This window comes from Cariama cristata, unplaced genomic scaffold (genome assembly GCF_000690535.1).
Source record: "Cariama cristata isolate BGI_N322 unplaced genomic scaffold, ASM69053v1 scaffold17202, whole genome shotgun sequence".
Lineage (NCBI taxonomy): Eukaryota > Metazoa > Chordata > Aves > Cariamiformes > Cariamidae > Cariama > Cariama cristata.
This window is the reverse complement of record NW_009605681.1, coordinates 1-12,465: the sequence shown is the minus strand read 5'-3', so window position 1 is coordinate 12,465 and position 12,465 is coordinate 1. Positions and strand designations below refer to the sequence as shown.

At 35.1% G+C, this 12,465-nt stretch overlaps 1 protein-coding gene across 1 annotated transcript; it reads right to left on the bottom strand.

The window, feature by feature from the left end:
* Window positions 1-1,526: 1,526 nt before the first annotated feature.
* Window positions 1,527-11,426, bottom strand: SLC17A6 (solute carrier family 17 (vesicular glutamate transporter), member 6; the record flags this gene model as incomplete). Its single annotated transcript, XM_009696077.1, has 8 exons — window positions 1,527-2,994; window positions 3,356-3,483; window positions 4,942-5,052; window positions 5,766-5,898; window positions 7,838-7,987; window positions 10,088-10,230; window positions 11,151-11,237; window positions 11,339-11,426. Coding segments are annotated over 8 exons (1,173 nt in total), but the record flags the coding sequence as incomplete, so codon positions are not given.
* Between the last annotated feature and the right edge of the window lie 1,039 nt (window positions 11,427-12,465).

Here is a 12,465-nt window from a genome sequence, read left to right as displayed (position 1 = left end):
AGATTAGACTGAAAGCTAAGAAGAATTTATTTTAATGTTGTTAACTAGTTTTCATTTTCTGAGCTGTCCGCTTACCACAATAAATACAACAGTAGTTCTATAGCCCCTATTTATCCCACTTTTGGATCTTTCAGGAAGTTTCCATGGCAACATCACACCAGTCCATCAAAACAATTAGCAGTAACTTTGTGCGTTACCTGACTCAGCATCTCTTAACAACTAGCCTATTGGTGAGAAACACTGGGCCCATTACTCTTCTGTCTAGTGTTTTGCAGCCTTTTGTTCAATTTGGTGTTTCTACATTCTTCTATTTAGTGCAAGAAAATTATTGAACAGTAAAAATTTTGTTAGAAGAAGACTTACTTTTAACGTAGGATTTCTTGAATGTACTGGTTCCTGTAGGGTCTATCTAAAGACGGACGGAAAGTAACATTATGTTTCAGTTAAGGAGTCTTGTTGCAGGAGCAAGAAAGGAAACAAATTCCAAGAACTTCTGTGGTGCTTTTCATTTTCTTTAGAGAATGCTGATCCACACCAGCTCCTTAGCTAACATAGACTAGTCTGTCTTTCCCAGTTTCGTTGCATTGGCTGGCACACTGATCCTACCGCTCCTTTTTCTTCTGCATCTACTCCAACCATCCTTACGAGAGGAGGAACAACAATCTAGAGTGAGGTGCCTTTTCCACCACACACCTGTGCATGGTCAGAGGAGAGAGCAGACAATGCAGGACGTTGGGTGTTCAGCATAGCTCCCAGCTGGGACATAAGGTATTATCTCCATGTCAATAGCAGAATTTGTTCTGCAGTGACTGTAATTTGAGTGACCTATATTAAAGCGCATCTAAAAAAATGACAAGAAGCTACAATGGTCCTTTTTTATATAAAAGGATAAATAGAGCATTTTATTAACACTTTTTGCAGCAACAAAAGTGACACAGTCCACATCTTTTTCATTAAACACAGCAAAAGCTATGGTCACGTTTTACATCACTTTGAGGCACAAAGCAAAATACTTTTTTTTTAAGGTCAAGGTATGATTTGCATTAAAAAAAAGGAGAAGAAACAATCCTCAAGTTGTATATTGCGGTAGCAGGGTTTCCAATCACTAGCACAATACAATGAACAGACCAAGAATCCAGAATGGATTATTACATACAATAATAATCATTTGATTGAATTAAGAAATGGATCATTGTTGTAATTTTAGAGTATTAAGAAGTGGTCTGGTGTTGCTAACTTGAGTTGGTTCAGTTTGGTTTAATCCCAACAACCCCAAATATATACAACTAGCTAAATGAAGGTTAATATATAGTCTAGAAGATTATGCACTTCATAATGCATTGCACTTATTGCTTGGTACACTAATGTTGCAGTCACTGTTGAGTTTCGCTAAAAAGACAAGCGTGATGCTTGTTGGCTTCTTTCAACCCAACACTAGTTATTTACCACTTTGGTTTATTGTGAGTTTATATGTTACTCATATTCAGTGTCCATTATTATTAGGTTTAATCGAAAGACAAATACATTTTTTATTTCAGGGATCTCTAAAATAGCAACATTTTCTATAATTACAGTATCTTCAATAAACTTATATCTATGTATATAACTGTGGCACGATGTGTAAAAATATGAAAGCTATTAAGGGAAGAGTAAGGGTTAAATTATTCTCTGTTTCTTCTATTGGCTTCAAAATATTCTGCAAAACAAATACATCCTTTTTCATAGGGCTACTTGTTAATAGTAAATTTCTCTTTGGAATTTTGTAAAAGACTATATCTTTTTCTAGGTTATATTGGATTTTTCTTTCTCTAAAGACACCAGTACAAAGTTGGAATATACTGCAAAGAATAGAATAATAAAGCTTGGCTTTTTGATAAAGAGATTTGACAGTCTGCATGAAAAGTCAGACTTAACATTATATATTGGTTTTATATTGGTTGATAAATGCAGGGAAGAACAGGAAAATGCCTATAATTTTATAAGATTCTGTAAAGAATAGAAATAAGAATTTGTGCCCAAACATTCAGTATAAAACTCCTAAATAATTCCTTTATTAATCACAGAGTAGCCTGCAGCATGTAATCACAATAAACATACAATATGCCCTATTTGTTCTTTAGGCTTGACGCAATTACCATTAAAGGAACTGGATCAATCCTCTGTAAGTGCCTAGGACTCAACCTTTCTTCTTAAAGAAAGCTCTTGTCTTAGACTAAACACACAATTCCTACATTGCACTGAGTAAACGTGTGTATTTAACACAATCTCTTTCAATACAGTGTAACAAATATATAAGTGCATTTTTAATGATCAAGTAATTTTGGCTTTCTAAAAAGAGCATTAGATGTGCCAACTTGGTTGCTTAGTTGTGCTTTAATCATTAGTTATGAGTTTTAGCTCTTGTATACTGTAAGTATCTAATGCCTCTATAGTTTTGACCAGTAAACCCTTAAAACTCTAATGTTTATAGAACAAATATAACCTAATGAAAGTGATGACGTCACAACTCATACAGATTGCACTTCGATGTATTTTTTTTACAGTAAGACCTTCCTGTTTGATATGTGTTTACATGTTTATACCACATTTTATTTCTGTGTGCAAACAATCACGATGAATTTAATCACAAACACTACAAAATATACCCAATATTTAGGTTTGTTATGAATAATCTCCTTCCTTGTAGTTGTATGAGTCTTGTACTTCCTCTTGTACAAATTCCTCTTTTTTCTCCCAACCATTAGGCCAGCCACCATTGACCTGGGTTGTAGCACCATAAGACTTGGTGGTACCATAATTTACATAATTCTGAGTAATGTCCCCTGTCTCTTCAGCAAGTTCATCTTCATGAATAAAGCCGCATTTCTCTTCACTTGTCTGTTCAGGGTCTGCCCAGGGTTGTTTCTCTCCTGAAGCAAATATGCCATAGAAGATAACACCTCCGTAATGAACTAAAGCAGCAATGAGGAAGACATACTGCCACTCTTCACGTGTCTGTAAAGAAGAAATTTGCTAAATCAGCCTAGTGCATAGACTTATCTAACGCTTCTGAGCTGAAAGATTTAAATTAGGGATTGAGGCTGTGATAGTCAGCATAGCTGAAACACTTAAGTGTCCTGTTTCCAATTATTTATATCCATCTTTCTTTGAAAAATCACTATTGATTAGCCTATAAAAGCATTGTCCTGGTGAGCATATAGTGAAGCATGCTTCAAATTTGCAAGTTCCTGGATACTATCCCCTGGAGGTCCCAGACTCTAATACAGATATCCTGGCAAGTTGTACTATGGAAAGGTCTTTTTCTTTAAACCATTAGTATTAAACTGGAAGATTTGAAAACTGTATTGCCGTTTACCTTATTCTTTGTCATTGCTCCGACAATTATAGGGCAAACCATTCCAGACAAGGTCCCGACTCCATTAGAAATCCCCATTAAGATGCTGGCATACCTCGGGGCAATGTCTAAATGGTTGACATTGAATCCTGCAATACAAAGGTCGGCACACGTTCATACCAAAACCAGAGCATTACTTCAGTTCTGAAAAGTAATGCTATCATTTAACAATTTTACTATGATATATTTGGGCTGTTTATTTGCATTTCTTTTTCTCTAAAAGGCTTATAAGGGCTAAATATTCCTAGAGAGACTATGGGTTTTCATTTTCTTTTAAAAATATATTATAAAAGGGTACCAAATGTGTTTTCTTCCCAAAATTGCAGTTTAAAAAAAAATCCCAGCAGTGACTGTGTGGAGTAGAGAACCTAGAAGATATTTAGGCAGGGAGAAATTTTATATTTCACAGTGTTATTCATGACCATTTCATGCTGTAAATAACTTGTCGTTTCTCCTTCCAGCTTGTACCACTTTCCTTTCCTAATGCCCACGTTTTACCCTTTGTCACACAGACCAGCAGAAGGGAGTTCCCTTCTATTCTTGAACGTTAAAATGAAGGGAGTAAAAAGGCAGTATCTATAAAAGATTTATTAATTATTTTTATAAATATTTGGTTGTTCTCTTGCATTTCCAGCAGCTTAACTCTGTTGAAATTTATGCAGTAAATAATTAAATAGTAATGAAGAAAATATTTAAATAATAGAAAAAATACATGCTTCTCTGGAGTGACAGAACTCATTGTCCTCAAAATAAGCACTTCAGTAAGTGAAAACAGAAGCTAAACCTTTGGATACAAAAAGATAATAAAAGGGAAAAGGCAGGCAGTATGATATGGATAACTGCTAGGGAAAGTGCAATACACTTTTCAAGTTGTACAAAACAGGCATGATACCTTGCAGAATACGTGGGATTAAGGACAGATTTGATTAAGGAGAGTTTAGATGTTTGGCACAAAAGAGAAGAGAGCCTGTTTTAGACATAAGGAACCAGCATGGGAGAGGATACTCAGATCACAGTGGGAAAACAAGGGAAGGCCAGGTGTCTTGTGTTTGGGAAAGGCAAAGGCAAAAGGGGGATGTATCCGTTGGGAAAGAGCTCAACTATAATTCAGAAAAGAATTGCTAGTAATTAGGCCCCAAAGTAATAAAATTCTGTGACACTAATAAAGCATTGACTAATATACAGTGGAAAAAGTAAAAGGCCTATATTTAAACCAAGATGGGTACATTTAGATATCATTGTATAATATCAGTCCACTTGTGTAATATGTTTGATTTCAAGAAAAATCAATGGTGTACATTAGCACCTTACTAAAAAAAAAAAAGTCTGATTTGCTGCAATGAATGTGGAAAAGATTGAAATATTTGAACAAAAATAATCTAATATAAAAGATGTGGTACTGATTGTACTTTCCTTTGTAATGATCATAAATAATGTCATTTGGAATTCTGAGGTTTGTTTAAATTACTGTCAATGAATAAAAACCAAATGAGAGGTTCTGTCTCTTAAGATGAAAGAATTTAGTAATAACAGTAATATAATCTTACCAGATATGGCGAATCCACTAAAGCCTACAGCAAGCACTAAGAACGAAATAGCCACTCCTTTACTGTGAGAATATCCTACCACGAGAAGAAGAGTTGCTTCCATGCCAAAACCTGGGGAAATCATAAAGAAAACTAGGCATCAGATTTGCTTCCCTCTCAAATGTTGCAGGCCTTAGGATATGGTAATATTTCATAGGAAGACAGAGGCAAAACATTACCTTAGAGTGGAATATAATTGGTATTTCTTTCATCCCTAAAAACCACAGGATCTTGCTATCTCAAGTAATCTTTATTGTGTTCTTTGTATGCTAATTTATTGTTACTTCCTGTCAATTTTAAGATGAAAAGAAATACTTGTGATTTCATTAGGTCGTTCCAGCCAGCCCTAATGGGAACACACACTTAACCTGCTTATGAATTTTGCAGCCCTTATCACAGCCAGGATTCAGCTCATGTGACTTGAACCTCTCAGAAGTCAGGTGTGTAATCTCAGGTACTTGTCTGGGCTCTCTTAGTGCAGAGCGTGTTTAGATGAGGAGCTAAGATTCAGTAAGCAGCTAAGGGTAGACAAATTACCCCACAAAAGCTCATCTGTTTCTTTAACAGTCTAAATACTTTTTCAAATACCAAACATCTATATTGAAACTGGGAATAGAAACGACTGTGTTTACTTCTATTTAGTAACCACATCTGTAATACACAAAAAATGCACAAAATATTGCTTCATAAGTACATAAAACCATGCAGTCTGTTTACTGTATATGGCATAGTATATGGACATTGAATATGTACAAGAAGCTTTTTAATAAAATAGGAAGACTTACCTCCACAGTTCATTATCTTTCTCACAGTAGTGGTTGAAAGAATCTGCCTGCTTCTTAAAAAGTCTGCAATTTGTCCCCCAATAGGAACAATAATTGTCATCACTAAATGTGGCACAGCAGATAAGATACCCACCTAAAATAATCATTAGAATTAGCAGAGTGTAAACCATATAAATACTGATTCTTCATTTTCTGAAGCATTCAGCAACTAATTAATTGTTTCTCTTCAATTTCAGGCTATGTGCTAAACCCAAAAATCTTAACTTGGTTTATTAAATGAACAAACCTGATGATCTTAAGTTGTCATTGTATTTATGGACAGCCAGAGTCTTTAAGAACCTCTCATGCTGTGACACTTGTTATTTATAGATTTTTTTCACAGTTTATATTTAAACTAATGGCTTTTTTCCCCTGACTTAGAGCCCCTCTGCCCTTTCTTTTCAGAAAATTTATGGTCAAATGTGTTAAACTGAATTGCTGCATTTCTGTTGGTGATGTGTTTGGCGTAGCATTGCCCACCAAACCTAACATGTCTAGAAAGATTCCCTGTGGATCATCCTCACATGCACAATGGCCATTTGCCTTTGATTTCTGACCAACCTCAAGCTTCAAATTTCACGTGGGCAAAAGATATGTCTGTGTGTAGTGAAAGATAACATACTAAACATCAGTTGACAATACTCAAAGTGCTATACATACTGGCAAAGTAAGACAGTAATTTTGTGATGACTGTTCCAAGAAATGATGACATATTTGAAGACCTACCACCTACTATCTCCTGTCAATATAACTGCCTTGCAGATAGTTTGCTTTAGTATGCATGGCATTTTGTTCTAATAGGGAATTCTGATTATTGTGTATATCTGAAAAAGTGCTCAAGCACAGAGGTTTTTGCTTAATTCCTGTCTGAACAGTGCATCAGCTGGCCTGACGTCTGACTGGAGTTACATTGCGTGTAGAGCAGACAGGCTCCACGAGAACAAAAAGAAAACAAGTTTTCTCTACTCTTCAATTAAAGTTGTGCAATTGTGTATTTCACTGCAGTTTATATATGTAGCAACTATGTTGGGACAGCTAGCTTCATGCTAATAGATGTTTCTCCCAATAAATCAGATATTAGTATCAGCATTGCAGTTACTGCTTTGAGGTGTTCCTGACTAAATGATAACTATTCATTTATAAGCATCCATATCCACAGCAAGTGAAAACTGACTTTGCTGTCATTTGCTCCAGCTAAAGATGGAAGCCCATCTTTAAATGCAGGATGGCATTACACAATTTTGACAATACTCCACAATACCGCAACGCTTTGGAAGCTACTCATTTAATTGTCACTTACACCACAAGTTAGGGTGACAGTATCTCATGGAACAATATCAAAAGAATACAGGTCTCTGAAAAGCACAAGCGCCTATCACTTTCACAAGAAGGAAATCTGACACTCTGAAGGCTTATTTGCATGTATCCATATTTACATTACAGGTCTGATCCAAAATTAATATGAATTATGTGGAGCCTTAGATCAGCTCTGCGTCTTATATTTTTTCACCATCACTTTTGCTTCCTAAGTGAAAAAGAGGGAGCAGTTCTCGCCACATTAAAGGGGGATATAGAAAGGAGATAAATTGTACTATCCTTCCTAAAACTAGGTGTTCTTTGTAAAATGCACCTGGAAAAATGGAACCACTTGTCAATGCTTTCTTTACAGCTTTGGTGGGATCCTGCATCCCCTGGAGTGTCAGGGACAGAAATGTAATGGGTCTCTCCTTCTAATACCATGCATGGTCTGGTTTCAAGCACTTAACTGAAGGTCTTTTTGCACTATGGCCCCAAGTAGATTATCAATAATCTCATCCTGCCTTCACCTTCCCCTATCCCATCCTTTGTCATTGTTGTTACTTCACTTATATGTGCTCGTCAAGGGAACAGTAACTGGGAGCGACAAGGTTTAAGACTTGTAAACCCATGATGAAGGCACAGAACACTTTTCTTTCCTCCTCCTAATAAATACGACAAATGTTGCTCTGATATTTACTTAGCTAAGAGAAAAGCTTTACATTATTTTTACATACCTTGCTTATTTCAAATCCAAACACTTCCTCAAAGTAAGCCGGCTGACTAATAAGCAGCAAGTAAAAAGTCCAGCTTCTGCAGAAGTTTGCAACAATTATTGCATAGACTGGCATAGATGTAAAAAATTTTCTCCATGGAGTTTTGTATTTCTGAAACATAGAAAGGGGGATCCAGTCACCATTTTGGTCATTATCGACTATCTTCCCTTTTCCTATCTGTTATTTTTACCTATACTCCAATAAGCTCATATATGCACAGCTTTATGTATCTGAATTCCAATGACTTCAATTATCATAAAGTAAGTGTAGCCACATATTGATGATCAAGATTTAATTTAAAAGGATAAGCAAGGAAAAATTACTACAAAATGCACAAGCGGAGAAACTCAGTGATACTTAGCTGTATCACAACACTCGTGTACACGTGCCGTTATCTCAATCATGTAAACATGAACATACTAAGTCCAAAATAATATGTCTTTAAAAGACGATGTTGCTGTACCTAAGGCAGAAGTCAGTGTTTACACTGTAAGTACACAGTTTCATCCAGATTTATTTTAAGCATGTATTTAGCATTCTTAATCCCAGCATTCTGAATGATTTTTTTATCAACCTTCAGCTGAAACTGCTTCCTCAATGTATTTTTTGTTTGTTTTATTGTATTTTTAAAATAAATTGCATAATGAGAAAAAAAAAAAATGACAGATGGACAAAACTACAATCCTGCTGAGTCGCAGCACCTCTCCACGAGCCCAGGGTTCTGCCCATCTGTGTTGATCCAAATACAGGATCCAGACCCAGATGAGTGTTTGAAAATCTCTTCAGCAAGGTTTCAGGCTGAATTTAATCTACTGTTGATTTGAATACTGGCTTTTCTTCAAAGAAAAACAGCCCATAGATGGATATATGCAATACCTTGTATGACTATTAAATTGCACTTAAGTGAGAGCTAAGGATTAAGTGTGACTGACTTAATGAGCAGCCAGACAGAAAAGCTAACTTCATAGTATGGGAAGAATTTCAGCCTAAATATTTTAGAAGCAACTAAACTATTGATACAAACTAATAACTTACAAAAAATGTTTAATTAAAAAGCAACAATAAAAAATAGACAGAAATTATCTAGCCCAAATTAGAATTATATGGATGTCCTTTGAAGCATTTCATTTCACGTCAGATTTTCAAAAGCAGTCATAGATGTAAGAAACCACAAACACTGCTGAATGCTATTGAATATCAGCTCACTCAAGAACACCTAAAAATGTCATCTATCAAATAAATGACTCTCTAATATTTCCAGTTCCCTATTTAATCTGGATCAAAGTTTTTTTTACTAAGAGAAAAATGGTTTATTCCTGAGTTCAGTCAAGAACCAATGTCCTGACCAATTAGAAAACATAATGTAGGCTGGTAGTGAGGGTCTACTGGGAATGGATTCTGCAAAAACTTGAGCAGATGCGCTGAGGCTTAGACAAATTTTTGTTCGTTTTCTTGAGTGAGTAAGCATGGTGATAGTTTCTTTAAAGCTTTTCAATAGTTAGAGAAATAAGAAAATTTTTAGTTAGCATGATAGGATTGTTAAGTGGCTGGAAAATTCTCTGACTCCATAGCTGATTTTTTAGGAGTTCTTGAGAACTAAACTAGTTCAGAACTAAGTCAAATTATGAAAGGCTTGATAGCATGTTTCCAGCAAAATTAACATGATAATGGGGAATGTTCTTATGGGTCTCCTAGCATGTTCTATTGCAACTTGCAGTCTTTCTTGCAAATGAAACATAGAATAGTCAGGATTTGCTTTTTCTGATGTTCTGAGGACCTCCAGGCACACTAAGTAGTGCTTTTCTTCCAGTTTACTTTTAGGAAGAGGAAATCCTTCCAGAAAGGATTATATAGAAAGGAAATGAACCACTTAAACTCAAGATACTTTAAAAGTCTCAATACAGCTGCAATTTCAAATGTAGCTCTAGCTCTTTTTTATATTTTGGAATAGAAAAAGAAGCATAAATTCCATGAGTGATCTACTAGAACAACTGGAACATGTATTCTCATTGTGCAGAAGCAATATCCACCTAGAAATCCATCAGCAGATTTCAAATCCTCCCACGACTAAAAAAATTCAGTTGTTTGAAACTTGCTTTTATGTCTTAAAGAAGAAAGGTGTTTGATTTTTTTGTTGTTGTTGTTTCTATTTGAGTTCTTTGGGTTTTATTACTATCTCAAAGGAAACAAGTGTGTGAGTAGTATTCTTACTTCCATTGCACCTAGGAGGTTGGCACTCTCTCCAATGCTTTCTTCTATGTATCTCCTTTCTTCATCTGTGATTGTAGGATGCTTTGCAGGACTCTCATATGAAACCAAAAGCCAAAACATGTACCAGACTATACCAAAGCTCCCTTTGGAATGAAAAGTAAGACTTTTAAAAGAAATGTACAGTAAAGCAACAAACAAGGAAAAAATCTGTGAATAATTATAACAAATTTAAATGGCAATTGTTGTTGCTGCTGCTTCTCTACTGAGTCATCCTAACTAAGAGTCAGATCCTGTAAGCAGTATTTGTGCAAAATATATGCAGAGCTGGAGCGCAGTGAAGTCTTCATTTCATTTACAGAATGATTTCACTGTAAGTGAATATTCACTGATATTTTGACATCAATTTGTACAATACAATGCAATGAAACAGCTTCTATTTCATTTCACTAGACTGTAAATTAAGTTCCATTCTGCTTTAAGCCACTGTTGTTTGATTACCACACTAAATTTTTTACCTGCAAAGTACAAGATTGTGGCATTGTTTTCAACATAGCAATGCACTTCCTGAGTAGTTTACTACATTTCTATAAGGTTTCTCCCTAATTCACATCAATTTTACACTGCAGAATGAACTCCTTTGGGACATTCTTTTCTAACAGTGTAAGTTAAGGTAGCACAACTAGTGTGAATATAGTTATGTAGGTCTTCAGATAAAAATCAGGACATCTTAGGCAGGGCACACACTCTAAACTTACACTTGTATAAATGAAAGAGCGACGTTACATGATCAGAAATTCTATAGATCTGCATAGTAGTTTGCACTACTTGTACTAGAAACGATGAAGGTTTCACCATGAACTAGCTTCTCTTCTTATTTAATAATGTTACTTTCCTACTCTCTTCTTTAAATTCTTTCTTTCACTGTCCTTTTCTCTGGACTGTATTTTTAGCTTTACAGACCCATTTCTCTTCTTTTTTGGCCTCTTAACAGTAGCTTTTGTATTTTTAGAAATGATAGAGTAAGGTCATACAATGCTGGAGTGAGATGAGCAAAAATGCATACCATACACATAGAACACAGAAGACCACCCAGTGTATTGCACTAGAATTCCAGCTAAAGGCATTGCAATAACAGCTCCTGCATAGGAACCTACAAAACAAGACATGTGTGGATGAAAAGGGAGAAAAATTTAGGCTCAGAATACTTCTACATTACAAGTGAAAGAAAGAAAAAAATAGAAAGTTACTTACCACAAAAGGAAGTGGTTGCTAACCTACTTCTTTCTAATGGGGGGGCCCACTTGCTCCAAATACCGTGGCAGGCAGGGTAGGTGACCCCCTGGGGAATGGGGGTGCCACAAGTTAGCTAATGCTGATCAATCACTCAGTTCATTGTCTTTGCATGATTATTTTTTTAGTTGCTACAAACAAGAAGTTGAGAATGCTTTGCATTTCTATAGCAAAGTCTGAGCACAGCCAGAGAAAAACTTCAATTTCTATTAAAGTTGAAATAGGTTTTGTATATCACTCCACATCATTAAAGAGGTCTTATGAAACAGATACAAAACATAATTATTTCCTTTTGCTCCCCCTCCCCCTTCCAGGAAAGAATTGTGAAGAATTAAAAGAAAGAATCTTAATGCACAAGTACCAGAGTCAAAGGAAGGATGAAAACACAGACCCTCTGGAGTCTTTGTAGTGCTGGGCTGATTTCTCCAACCCTGAATTTTGGTGGCCTTCTAACTTTTTTTGATCTAACATTTAAAGTATAACTTAGGAAATACAGTTTACTATTCTGCGGCTCTAAAACTAGAAAATAAGATCAATAAGATCTTAAAAATATGATGTTAAGAGAGAAATTTTTCACTATCTTTGTCTTTAATGAACCTTCTTGAGGACTTCGAGCAAATAATTGAATTAGGTTAGTTGGTTTGATTTTAAACCAGTTACTTTTTAGGTTTCTCCTCAAAACTGGCCTTTAAGTTAATGATAAAAAAACTTAAAAAAAGAAGAAAATCATTACATCACATTATATCATTACATTAAATTTTTTAAAAATGTACAGTAATTTTTCACAAAATTTCTGCTTAACATTTATTATGATGTATGCATAGTTATATAGAGTCACTTTTCTCTTAATCTGATGTTTTGTCTCCTATGCGATATGCAAAAAGTCAAAAAAAATAATAACATTTTGCAAATGTTGAGGTTATCATAAATATTATCAGTCTCAATATGCAAAAGGTTATAAAATACATTCTTCTGTTTTGAAAGAAGATCCTATAACCAATTTCATGTTCATTTCATTCTTTTTATCAATTTTTTAAAAAAATATAAAGAATATATCTTTTTGCAGACAACACCAAGCTGGGTGGGAG